The following is a 12,951-nucleotide window of genomic DNA, read 5'->3' as shown; positions in this document are numbered from 1 at the left end:
AAATATTTTAGAGGTTGGGTGCCTTCAATGATAATCCTAGAATGATCGTGAGATACATCTACTGAGATTATCTTTTTAAAACAATTAGTGTTGCGTTGACTGTCCTCATCTCTGTGAATTGTGGATTTAGGCAACAAGTATGTTAAAAAAACATGTTTTAGTTAGAACTTTAGAAAATTGCTTTGGTTTTGTCCATGCGCTGGTTCTATTTCCCATTATTTTTAAGAAAGGCTCAATGAAATACATTATATACTTCACTACATATTATATTTGTCTTACTGTTACATACAATCTTTCAAGTGAATTAGATTATTTCGAGTGGATGCCATTGTGTATTGAAAACCTTGAAATGAAAATAGTTTTTAGCCGTTATTATGCAGCCTTTGGTCGATAAGGTTCTTAGTTGACCTTGCTTGACCATGACCAAATCCATCGTCAATATGTTCTACGTCTGTTAAATTGCCGCTGTGAATTAGTGAAGACAAACACTTTAAAGGCCTGGGGCATCAATCTAAGTCTGCCAAACTTTAGTCTAAACTTGTCCAGTCTATTGATTGAATTTCCACTGGCTGTATTATCCGGTTATGATGGCCTTTGACCACACACGCTTACTTGGGAGGTTCTGTCAGAAGGAAAGGTAGATATGTAACTGAACCCTTTCTCCAGGGACGTTTGAATGTTCACATTCTCGATATCACATCTTCCTTCCTGCCACCAGAGACCTCTTATAGATCCAACAGCATCATCCCTCTACAACGCGTACCAGATTTCAATCATGGTTTGATTGCAACGCAATACCTTTTGGGTGGTGGGAGGTATAAAACTCCCACTTTAATAACGTGCTTTTGACCTTAAAGTACATCAATTCAGCATCTCCTTGAGGATATCTTGTATGTAGTGGTCATTTCTTCCTCTTGTTGTCATCTTTTTACCTGGAAAAACAGATATCAGTTGTGTATCGAGGTCTGTAGCTTAGAAAAAAGGACAATTCAGCGAGCTGGGGATGAAGTCTATTGTGTACACCTCATCTTTGTGCACAGACTGTCTACTAAAAGCTGAGATAGCTGTCTGAAGGATCGGCCAGCTCTGCTTTAACTGATCCTTTTTTTCTCACTCTGCCCGCGGAACTCTATGTGTTGGAGGCATTGATCGCCATTGAATTGGATTGCGCAGGGCCTGATTACTGATGACAGTGTGTGTCGGGTCACGTGGGACCACAGAAGGCTTCTTGTGCCAACAAGTCACAGCCAGTTCAAAGCATTCGGATGTAGGATTTACTCACTGGAATTACACATGTCAGTGTTTGTTACACATAGTATAACACGCTCATACAAACACTCACAGGTCAGAATATTAGATTTACTAAACATTAAATGCATAAAAGGGCAGTCTGGTTAGAAAGTCGGCATCACAGTTCTTAGGTCGAGGGTTTGTTCCAGAGCTGGTGTATTTTAAGATTCTAAATTACAGTTTAATAGCGTATTTACTTCATAATTAGCCTAAGGATGCCATTGAAGGTAAGTACTAACATAACTGTCGACATACAAATCAAAACTGTTAAACCTAATTAAAACAGTTCCTTCTGAAATCAACACATTTTATCAAAAAAGTCTAATTTCAATCAATAATTTCTAATGCAATTTTCCCTCACATAAAGTATTTGAAAATAGGCCAATCTCACAATGCTGCAAAGCTGATGTTTGGCTTCTGTTTGCAATCTCATTAACTTTCCTTCACTTATGATGTGTACACTTTGAATACCGGCCTTCATTTTTCCTACAGAAGTGAACAAAAAGCCTTTGCTCTGCCGACAATGAAGTGCTGGCCCACCGTGCTGGCCAATAAAAAGCATAATTGGATCTGTCAATCAGACAGTGGTGCAATGTGGGAGGACTTAGACGTGGGAGAGGGCTAGACTACAGGGGTAGTGGGAAGGACAGAAGAAACTCTGCACAGCAGCACATATTTTCCTTTTAGGCATGAGTTTATATTGAAGAAGTTGTGATTTATATGCATCTGTCCAGGTAGAGGTCATCCAAATAGCCTTAGTCAAGAAAGTAAGACAATATAAATATTTACAAGTTATAATTAAAAACAACACACAGTTTAAACAAATGCAAATTTAGCCGCACATGACAATAAGCCACAGATGGCCTCTTGTCAATATAGGATATTTGCTTTAGATCAGTGTTTCCGAACTGGTGTGCCGTGGAAAATTACCTGCCAAGAAGTCAAACAGTGTAATATGACGAGAGAGAAATTGTAATATTATGAGATTAAAATTGAAACATGACAACCAATGAGCGCATATTATAATAGTACAATATCCAAACGTAATATTAAAGTCATTTTGTTGCCTATTTTTAATCTAACGTGAACGGAAAGCTTACATATTTTCAGATCAATATATTTTCATGAAGAAATTGAATCAGATGAAGCATTTATTTTATTAATGTGTGCTGCAGGTTTGTTGAACTAGCACATGGTTTTAATATTATATTATTTAGTATTATAGTGCTGCTTAATGGACTGTAATGGTTAAATATATTAAAAGTTGGCCTTTTTGAATACTCGTGTAAGACCGTAGAGTTTAAGATTAAATTGGGGTCGGTAGGTTTAGTGTTATGCCATTTTTGAATTGTGACAAGTACCTAAATAGTATTGCTTTATATTGTTAGGGTTTGCTTGGCGACACCGAGGCACTTAGAGACAGTATCCCTCTGGATCAGTTAACTATGTGGGCCTGCCCCTTTTTGAAAGATTTTGTAATTTCATTTTTTTTTTCTCACGAGAACCAGTTCCTCTGCTTCTGACTTTTAAAGGAGGCTATTAAACAATACATCCCAGCAGGGAATTACAAAGAAAATTACACAGAAAACAGGTTGTTTCCTTTGACTACTTACCTCTTTAACATATTTTTATTGTAAGTCCCCCCATGATTGAATATACAAGTAAGTAAGCACAATAAATACTTGACAGCCTAAGAAAATGACTGAATTTAAGGTAGCTTAGAGTAGTGATAGTGAATCATTAGATACCATTTTTATAAGCTTTGAAGCCAGCAAAATTCAGTGTATGTTTTTTTTTTTGGGAGTAAGAGAGGAAGGAAAAAACAAATTTCTTTAAAAGGCTGCAGAGAAGGAGAGGGCTACTCATTACAAACCCTTCTGGCAGTCTATTTTCATCATGTAACAGTGGCATAATGGAGTAAAAGAGCTCCTCCTCAGGTTTTCAGAGTAACCTCTCATCATGTACTCCAAAGCCCTTAATTTATTTCAGGCTCCTTTTCCACATCCAAATCGACAGAATCATATATATATATATATATCTTTTTTTTTTGGAAGAAAATAATTGTTTTATCCTTCAAGACTGCTAGTTTGTATTCACTTCGCATAAAGATAAAACACCCAAAAAGGCTACAGAACAAAGGAGAGACTGCCAATATTTTTTCATCTTAAAGTAGATGGAGATTAAAAGATGAGCTTTTGTTACCATATTCCATCCCTGTGTATAGAAAAACTAATTAGATTTAGTTGCAAAATATTCTAGTAAGGCCACAAATTAATTGCTATTACTGTATGTTTCACACTATAATGTACCAGAGTATAAGGTGCACCATCACCATCAATGCTTTTAAGTCTGTAAAGGTTTATTCCAAAAATTATGGCAAATGCAATGCTGTTTAAAACAAGAAGTCATGCTTGACTGGATTTTTACCTTTTTCTATTCCAGGATCAAGGGAAAGTAGGTGTGACCTTCAACATTGGGACAGTGGACATCAGTGTTAAGGAGCTGACTACAGCAGTAAATGATGGCAAATACCATTTAGTTCGATTCACCAGGAATGGCGGCAATGCCACCCTACAAGTGGACAACTGGCCGATCAATGAGCATTTTCCTTCAGGTACTGCCTTCTATATAAATACAAAATCCTTTCCTCGTGGCTTTATTGGGATTTCTAATTTTTAAATCACTGGACACCACCAATTCCTTTTAAATTATGGAATCCAACAAATAGGTAAAGATGGCTTGTGAACAAGGACTACTCGTATTTAAAAATATAAGTTATGCATACATTTAGGTTGTATTGTCTCAAATCTTACCTCAAGTATTGGCCATTTCAGGAATTAGACAGAAAACCAATACAGTATGTTATTAGAACGAGGGCCAAGAAGAGAGGTGCTGTTTATCTAATCTCAGAGGAAGCTGCACAACAGAATGTAGAATTTAAACAGGGTCAATATAGCTCTCTCAATTTATGAGGCTTTTTCTTATTGCAAGTTGAGTTAAAATGAGAGGAGGAGTACAAAAAATATCTACCTAGCAAACAATTATATTAAATTGGGACATCATTATGAGCAGAGTCGTCTATCACATAAGTCCTTGTTGATTCTGCCCTATCTCCAAACTCTTTTGACAACATGTGATAAATGACAAGGAAAATGTGTCACAACACTTTTTTTGTTCCAAAAATGAATGCCCTGAAGAAACAAACAATCAAGTTGTTTTTCTACTGATTTGTAGCCATTCAGTAAAGAGACAGCCAGACAAATAGGATGATGACATGTGCTTTTGATGTGGGCTTGTCTGCAGTAGTATAGATGTGTAATCAGAGATAAAATCTTTGTCTTTTAAAAAAGCATTTGTCATGGCATATGACCACTGAAAAGGCACACAAGTAGGAGTTGAGGCCAGCAGAAGTTGGATAAGTTAAAAAATAAATACAATTACTTACAGATTTTCACGTAGGTCAAGTAATTTTATTTGGCATAAGCACTTAACTGAAAACCTTAACCAATGCCTATCAACAGTCAATGTAATGCTAAGACTCAACAAATGGGAGGTTATGTCTTTTACCTCTCACTCTGTAATCTCAGCATGCCTACAGCAATTTCCCAGTTGCATGCCAAGATCACCAACTGGGGCCCCATCCTCCCGTAGCGTGACATGGCACATTGTATGTAGTTTGGTTCAGTGCCACGCAGGTGATGTTAATCTCTTCTGTCTCTCACTTTCTTTTGCCATTGGCTGTCTTTCGCCTTTCTTCGAATAGACAAATATAGAATGGCTTAGTGACTTGACTGTCTTTGGTACAGTCATGTAGCACAAGGTTTTCCTTCCATGATGTAGGATTAGCAATGGTGTATAAACTAAGGGTTCATTAGATTTGTTGACTTAACTCAACAGAAGATTGAAGCCGACTAAGATAGTCTAGACTTTTGACTCATTTGTCTGTTGCTGGACTGTATAATTTATCGTAGAACTCTGGGTAATTCTTCTAAACTAGATTTAAACCCAGGTCAGTCTGTTTGGCAAACCTACACACTGGCATCAAATGTTTGGCATATAAACACTATCTGTGTTTGTTTTCAAGATTACATTAGCAGAGTTTTGCTTATGTTCATCACCATTTTGGCTTACCAATTGGGGATTCTAGTGTTAAATCAACATTTTCAGTATATTTTTCTATTGGTACATGTCAAATAAGTTTAGAAATAGGAAGAGTATATTGTCATGAGACCATAAAGACTCAGTATTTGTGATATACCCACACTTTAAGGTGTGCAATTGGACTGGATTCCATAAAGACATTCTACAGTTAATTTGTATATCTTGGTTTAGCTTCAGAAAAAGCATATTGTATGTCGCCTCACAAATTCTCAATTTAATTAAGGTTTGAAGATTGGAGACGCCATCCCATAACATGTATGTGGTCATACTGCGTCTACTAAAATGTACTAAAAATGTGGATTAATCTGGACAGTCACATTGAACTGCTAGTATTTTAAACACTAATGTATAATCAATAGCCATTAAATTGTCACAGCCATTTGACCCCAACCAGCATCTTAACTACCTCAAAATGCCCTCTGCACCAATTTGCTATGGTGGTTTTCGATCCCGCTCAATATTCGGATAAATGACCATTCAGATGGTCTGATTGTTGGCAAGCTGGACCGCACAAAGAAATAAACCGTAAAGATTTATAGCTTTTACAAATTCAAATTGTTCAAGTTCTCAATTGATATTCATTTTCTCTCCACTTGAATGGATTGTAATTTATTTTCTTTCTTTGGAGCCAGTGCTAGTAATTTCACAGGCAATGATTTGTTGTCTCCTTTTTTTATCCTATGTAAAAGAATCTCAAGAGTAATTAGATGTGTGAAGCAAGCATCATCGACTTATTCCTAAGATTCTTTGTTGTGTTTAACGTGAAGGTAGCTGGGTGTTGAGATTGCTAGATAAACAGTTACCACATCAGGGCAATGCCGCATCTCCCTGATCGGGAATAGGGGACAGAGGTGTCGGTTAATTCCTTTTCAGACGAAAGTGTTTGTACTCCTTCTGGCTGTGTGTTAATTAAGCATTTGGGCAGGATGTTGTTAAGTGAATTCATCAGAGGTTACAAATGCTCTAATCACATTTGCATAGTTACATTACATTCATTTGTTCCGTAAGTGGTCAGTGCAGTTTGTGAAAGAGAATTTTTGTAGGATTCTAGTGCTTAATCCACATTTTCAGTATATTTTTTATTGGTACATGTCAAGTAAATTTACAAGTAGGAGCAGTAGATTATCATAAAATCAACAAGAATGAACATTGGTGAAATACACACTCTTTAGGCTGTGCAATTGGACTGCTTGTTAAAAAAGGGGTATGTTAAATCTGCCCTTGACTTTATAAACTATTTTCTACAAACTTCTTTTGGTTTATAGTGTTTACCAATCATTTGAATCACAAAACAAATATTTTCTAATGTCAATAATTTATGCTATGTAAATAATATTGGGAAAAAATAACTACTACAGTCTCCAGGGACGCTAAATTAAAAAGATGAGTTTAGTTCTATTCCCACAAAGACATTACTAGATCAAGACATTAGTGTGGGTTGAATGATTAAGACATTCATTATATATAGTATCTAATCTGGCTGTGGTTTGATGGTTCGAATTCCAATATTTCTTTTCTGGACCGCTTATCCTTGTACACCAGGCCGTCATCATAAATTTACGATATAGATTTTGTAAATAGCATTAAAAAAAAATAGGATAGGCCGCTGATAGTGGCAATAAAAGACAATGATCTTTAAGAACCTACATCACATCTACTGGAAAATTACAGGTGTCAAAATAACATGTTATTTAAAGTTAATCAATATGTTAAAATTAGAAGAAGAGAAAAGGATTGACGATTGAAAAGTAGACATGTTGCCAAACAAGGTTATTTAGCTGAGATGTACAAGGGTAGCTGATTGCACAGAAAGTAAATAGCAGGGAGCAAATAAATATGTGAAGCATTGCAGGACGACTGCAGAATAGAAATAGTGAAAAATGCAGCACATCACCAGAGAAAGTCAAGGCATCGTTAGGATAAGGTATGGTTGGGTGTTATGATGTGTTTATATAACCACGTACTGCGAATATCAAACTTTAGACAGGACCACAGTTCATCAAATGTGGTCATCATCCCCAAATGGACAGAGTGCCTGGAGCCTGTCACACAGGCCATTTTTCACCATTTTGATACACTCGTGTGATTTGATGGAACCTCCGTGAGATCAGAGTGGCAAGATAGAAAACAACCCAGTCAGTCATATAGGGGACTTTAGTATATGTAATGAATGCTATATACATATATAGATTCCTCTAAGCCTTAACTATATTATACAAAATATTTTAAATTTCTTATATGAAATTACAAAAGCCAATAACCTAATAATATTTTACAGATTAAATATATTCACAGACTATATTATTTTCTCCTCTCATGACATATGCCCCTTTTATTGGAAAGGTCATCCATTCTTAAAAGACTAAATTGAATATCAAACTGGAAAATTAATAGGATTGATCTCATTTAAACGGACAGTTATCGGGTGCCATATTCAATATAAGTGTGTCATATTATTAATCTACCAAAACAAGGGGAGGAGGGAAGTGTTATATCACCATAATTAGAAATAAATAGATTCAAAAAATGGAAAAGTACGGTAATAAAAGCATTTGCTGAAGAACAGGTTGAAAAAATCCTTCTTACTTAGGTTATCATAATTTGTTTCTAAGATAGAATGGAGGGAGACCCTCCAAATATACTGTAGCCTCTATAACCTTTACACGTTGATCGCTTTATAAATGATTCACAAATGCCATTTTTAAAGGGCAAAGGAGATTTGATGTTGAGCTTTTATTTTGCGTTGGATATGCTCAAGGTAGAAATGTTTAAATTTTGTTGAGGCTCAAGCTAAAGGTGTAAATGCAAGAATTTTAGTTCATTATATTATAATACTATATGTGGGCATTGTAGGATTAGTAAGGAAACATATTTCTGTAGTACCAGTTTCCCTTTTAGGATCTGCAAACTGGCAATATGCATTTATTCATTTTTCTCCAGGCCAGGCCTTTCACGATAAATGCCATATGAACTTATCGTATATATAAACCCGGCAAGATTCATTCTTTATGGCTTAATAAATGACATGCCTCACTAAAATTCATTCAGGTTGCTTTGTTATCCGTTTGAGACTGAATTGACACACCTATGCAGAAATAGTATTTACAGACCTTTCAAAAAGCTTCTGTCAGGATTCCAATTTCATGAACATGCTGGTATGCATATTGATATAATTTCTGTGATATCTAAATTAACAACCTCCAGTCTTTTGGGTGGGGAAAAAAACTACATAGGTCTAACATGGAAGGTGCTTTTAATTGGTCCTTCTATAGAAATAATGGTGTTTATTTGTATGCATTGACCTGACCAAAGCTGTCACCTCATGACATCCCTACCCCTACAGATCTAGATTACTTCAGACAACTCGCTCTGCCTGCAAGTCCAACATGAACAGGCTTGACTGCATACAAAGCATTTAATGAAATTATATGTCACTCAAGATTTAAAAGCAGGTGGTGTCCAGTGGGAGAGTTACAACATAATGATTAGCTCATATTAAATTGAGAATAAGATCGTTAACAATTGTCTTCCTTTTTTTTTTAAATACCCTCGTTCGTTGTCTTGTTAAACATGATGAATGTGTTTTCTAGCTTGTTTGCATACTGTTATATACTTTGTGATTTCCTAAATCACACTTGATTCTTGAAGGCTAATCATGCAGTATAATCTCTCACATTTGAAATAAATGTGTTTGAAATGGAATGTTATGCCATCATTGTTAAAACAAAACTAAAGCAAACAAACAAAAGCTATTTGATTAAAACAGCATAAATGATATTTAAAAAAAACATCCTAAACAAAGATAAACTTATTCTAAACTATTGTATAAATGTGTTTTGTGTTTTGCCAACTCTTTCAAACTGTTTGTTAAATTTTAAGGCTACAGTGACATTGAACGCTATCCAACGACACCTAAGAAAATCCCATTCAAATATACGCGGCCAGTAGAAGACTGGCTTCAGGAGAAAGGTAAATCTCCACCCAACTTCTCCAGTGTACATCTTTGATTTGCTCTCATTCCATCGGCTTGTTCCCTACAACCTCCGAGAATGAAAAACCACCCCTTAAACCCTATAAACACATGTAAACTATTTAGTTTCAGCTTTTGCTACTTCCTCCATTATTTTTTATTTCATCTAAGCTCTCATTGCGTCCTTTGTCAATGTCATCATTTAAAATTTTTGCTTTTATATTTGAAACCAGTTAAAGGGACTGGGAAAACTGGAAAAAAAACAATCCCCAGAGTCCCCAGAATTCTAAACCTCAACACTTTCAACAATCTTTTTAGAAAAATAATCAGGTTCATGACTCAACATAATAACATGATAAACAAGATATAAATTCAATTGTGCAAAATGAATATAACATGATTATAAAGTCCCTTTAACAAGTGTTAAAACATGTCTAAAATAACCATTAAGTTCTACTGCCTGCATGATTGCACATATGCTATTTTAGTTTTGCCTTTGTGACATGACCATTTTACCCCCCCCCCCCAACCCAAAACCCTCTTCATTCCCAATATATGTTTGCGTGTCCACAATAACCTTGCATTTTACCAATAAGCTTTCAAATAAGTCATCTTGTATAAATCAGCATATTTTCATCTTGTAATGGATGCATTGGGCCAGTATTTGAACATATCTTAAATCCATTTTTTTCTTTTCATATGACATGGTGAGTGTGCATTGCTCATTTTTTATCATGACACCTGATATGTTTATATTATAAACATTTTTTCCATATGAACCCACTGTTGTTCGCAGAGAAGGTACATGTACAAATATCACAATTCATATTCATGTGTATGTGTTCTTTTTCATAATTCTGCATATGTTACAATTTATTTTGGTATTAGATTATAGTTGATGCTCTTATAGAGATTTCAGTAAGTATACCTGGACAATGTAATTAGGGCATCATAGCATCCTTTAAAAATGTTAAAAACTATAATATTAGATCACACATCTGTAAGTATATTACTCTTTTGACAACTGATAAATATATACCATATTTATTCGAATATAACGCACACTGGCTGACAAAGACCCATTAAACATGGCTGCAGAAACGACTTTTTCACAGGTAGATGGCAGTCTTTCACCAGGATTCATGTATAACGCGCACCTGGACTTTGCTTAAGTTTTTTGGTACAAAATTTTGTGCGTTATACTCGAACAAATACGGTATGATTATTTTACCAAAGTGTGCAGGTGTACTTAATATAGTACCCAATAATTAGAGTACCTCTATAACTTGACTCCTCCTGTCTTAGGCCGTCAGCTTACTATCTTCAACACCCAAGCGACTATTTCCATTGGTGGAAACGACCGCAAGCGGCCATACCAAGGCCAGCTTTCAGGCCTCTACTACAATGGCCTAAAAGTCCTCAACATGGCCGCTGAAGGTCACGTCAATATCAAGGTGAATGGCAGTGTTCGGCTTGTTGGGGATGTGCCAGCTAGTAGAGGTGGAACACGCACAACTACTTCAGTACCACCAGAGATGTCCACCACCTTTATCGAGACCACTACCACGCTGTCCACAACCACTACTCGCAAACAGCGCTCCCCACCCACCATCCAGGTGAGATGTTGAATATTAAGATATTGAACGGTGGAATCTGATTAGACAAATAACTTTTTCTCTATTTAATTAGTGTATTTTTAACAATTATATATTAAGTTGAAATACACCACCTCTTATATACTGTTCTACCTTCTGTTGTAATGTTTTTGTAGGAGAAAAGGATTGAAACAACCTTGCGGCTTCTCTCTCTCTCTCTCTCTCTCTCTCTCTCTCTCTCTCTTTCTCTTTATTGCCTTCTCTCATGTACTCTTCCTTTCTTGAGCTGTCTTTGTCAATCTGACTCTAAGGAAGCAAATGTTGCTGCTGTTCTTGGGAAGTAATCAAGCTAGAAAGTCGTTTGACATCTGGGAGACAAATTGAACAATTCATTGCTTATATTAAAACAATCAGTCTCTCAGGGCTGTAGGCAGTGTTGGCAAAATGATTGGTTTCTAGATAGTACTGAATGGTAAAAGATTGTGATAGTAACTTTAGCAGTTTTGAAGTAGTACACTATCCTATACTTCATTCATTTCAGATGAAACTATTGTGCACACATGCATGTTTGGTATGCATTTATGATATTTTATCTAACAACAACAATCAGGGCTTCAAAAGATTCTCTTTTAAATGCAGGTTTCTTTAAAGTTGTTGTTTATAGTCATAGGCTACTACATTTTTGTCCTCATCATTTGACTTAGGTACCAAATGGTTGCTGGGAGAAAACCATGCATAGTAATCTATTAAGAGTCAAAACCACATGTAGACTTTCTAATGGGCATGTATATTTCCTCACTCTTTGTTCCCATCACTTTGACACTTCTCTGATAGAAAAAGTTGAGAAACAGGCAGAATTGTCTCCCCGTGACACCATGCAAAATGATACTGAGACATTTTTGTGCAACTTTTGACTTCTAATTTTACTTATCTGGCCTGTGGTGCATAGCGGGACAAAAGTCATATTTGTGTGACTTGAACCATGTAGTTTAAATCCAGCCTCAAATAATCCTCCTCCTTTCAATAAAGCAAAAGCGCTACAGTCAATACTCAAGATGCACCATAACTCCTGTTTGTGTATGTGTTTAGCAGACCGGAACACCCATTTTGGTCTCTCCCTGCAAATCTATTTCAGTCCACTTCACAAACATTAGCTGCCTCTGACTTGCAGGTGAGCTTTAGCGAATCCCTTGATGCCTTCGTATCGCCGCAATGAGCGGCGGGTGGCAAAAGCCAATCTCACGCTTAATTAATGATCGCTCCAAGGGGACACACAAACAAAAAAAATGCTTTTACTTTACTACCATCTCTTGTTCATCTTGCAGTACACAGTTTATCTGTGGGTCAGCCATGTTCACCTAGTCCTACTCTTGAAACAAATGTTATCATGACTTGTTCTTCATTAGAAGGAGAATGAGGGTAAATTCCCATTCTTTTCTATACATACTGTACAATTACGGAATAATTTATACATATATATATATATATATATATATATATATATATATATATATATATATATATATATATATATATATATATATATATATATATATATATATATATATATATATATATATATATATATATATATATATATATATATATATATATATATATATATATATATATATATATATATATATATATAACATACATATACATATAGTTTTGAAGGGAAAACAAACTAGTGAAAAGCAATTCATTGGCTTTCATTATGTGAATTTATTGGCTCCACTGTTATAATCCTCGACCTGCGTGTTATTTTATTAATCGCATGTCACTTAGTGTTAGAATATTTGCACCTCATTGTGGGGTGATTCAACCAGAGGGGTGTTTGGAACGGATGTCCCCGTTGTCTTTCACAGCTTGTGTAGAACCACAGGGAATGCTTGTTTGTATACTTGTAAGCGTGTGAATGTGCTGTCTTGTGCA

General features: G+C 35.6%; 1 protein-coding gene across 22 annotated transcripts in view; it reads left to right on the top strand.

Moving 5' to 3' along the window:
• The window catches only part of LOC144181547 (neurexin-3b-like), a 166,655-nt gene that overhangs the window by 131,950 nt on the left and 21,754 nt on the right, over positions 1-12,951 (top strand). For 15 of the 22 annotated variants that reach the window (XM_077710171.1, XM_077710179.1, XM_077710156.1 and 12 more), the window contains 3 exons: positions 3,733-3,904; positions 9,331-9,420; positions 10,727-11,037. In XM_077710171.1, the coding sequence (XP_077566297.1) occupies positions 3,733-3,904; positions 9,331-9,420; positions 10,727-11,037 (573 nt within the window). The remainder of the gene's footprint in view (positions 1-3,732; positions 3,905-9,330; positions 9,421-10,726; positions 11,038-12,951) is intronic. The other 7 variants (XM_077710185.1, XM_077710184.1, XM_077710188.1 and 4 more) reach the window with 1 other exon arrangement.

This window comes from Stigmatopora nigra, chromosome 2 (genome assembly GCF_051989575.1).
Source record: "Stigmatopora nigra isolate UIUO_SnigA chromosome 2, RoL_Snig_1.1, whole genome shotgun sequence".
Classification (NCBI taxonomy): domain Eukaryota; kingdom Metazoa; phylum Chordata; class Actinopteri; order Syngnathiformes; family Syngnathidae; genus Stigmatopora; species Stigmatopora nigra.
Note: the sequence above shows the minus strand (reverse complement) of the source record. Positions and strands in the feature narration are given on the sequence as shown.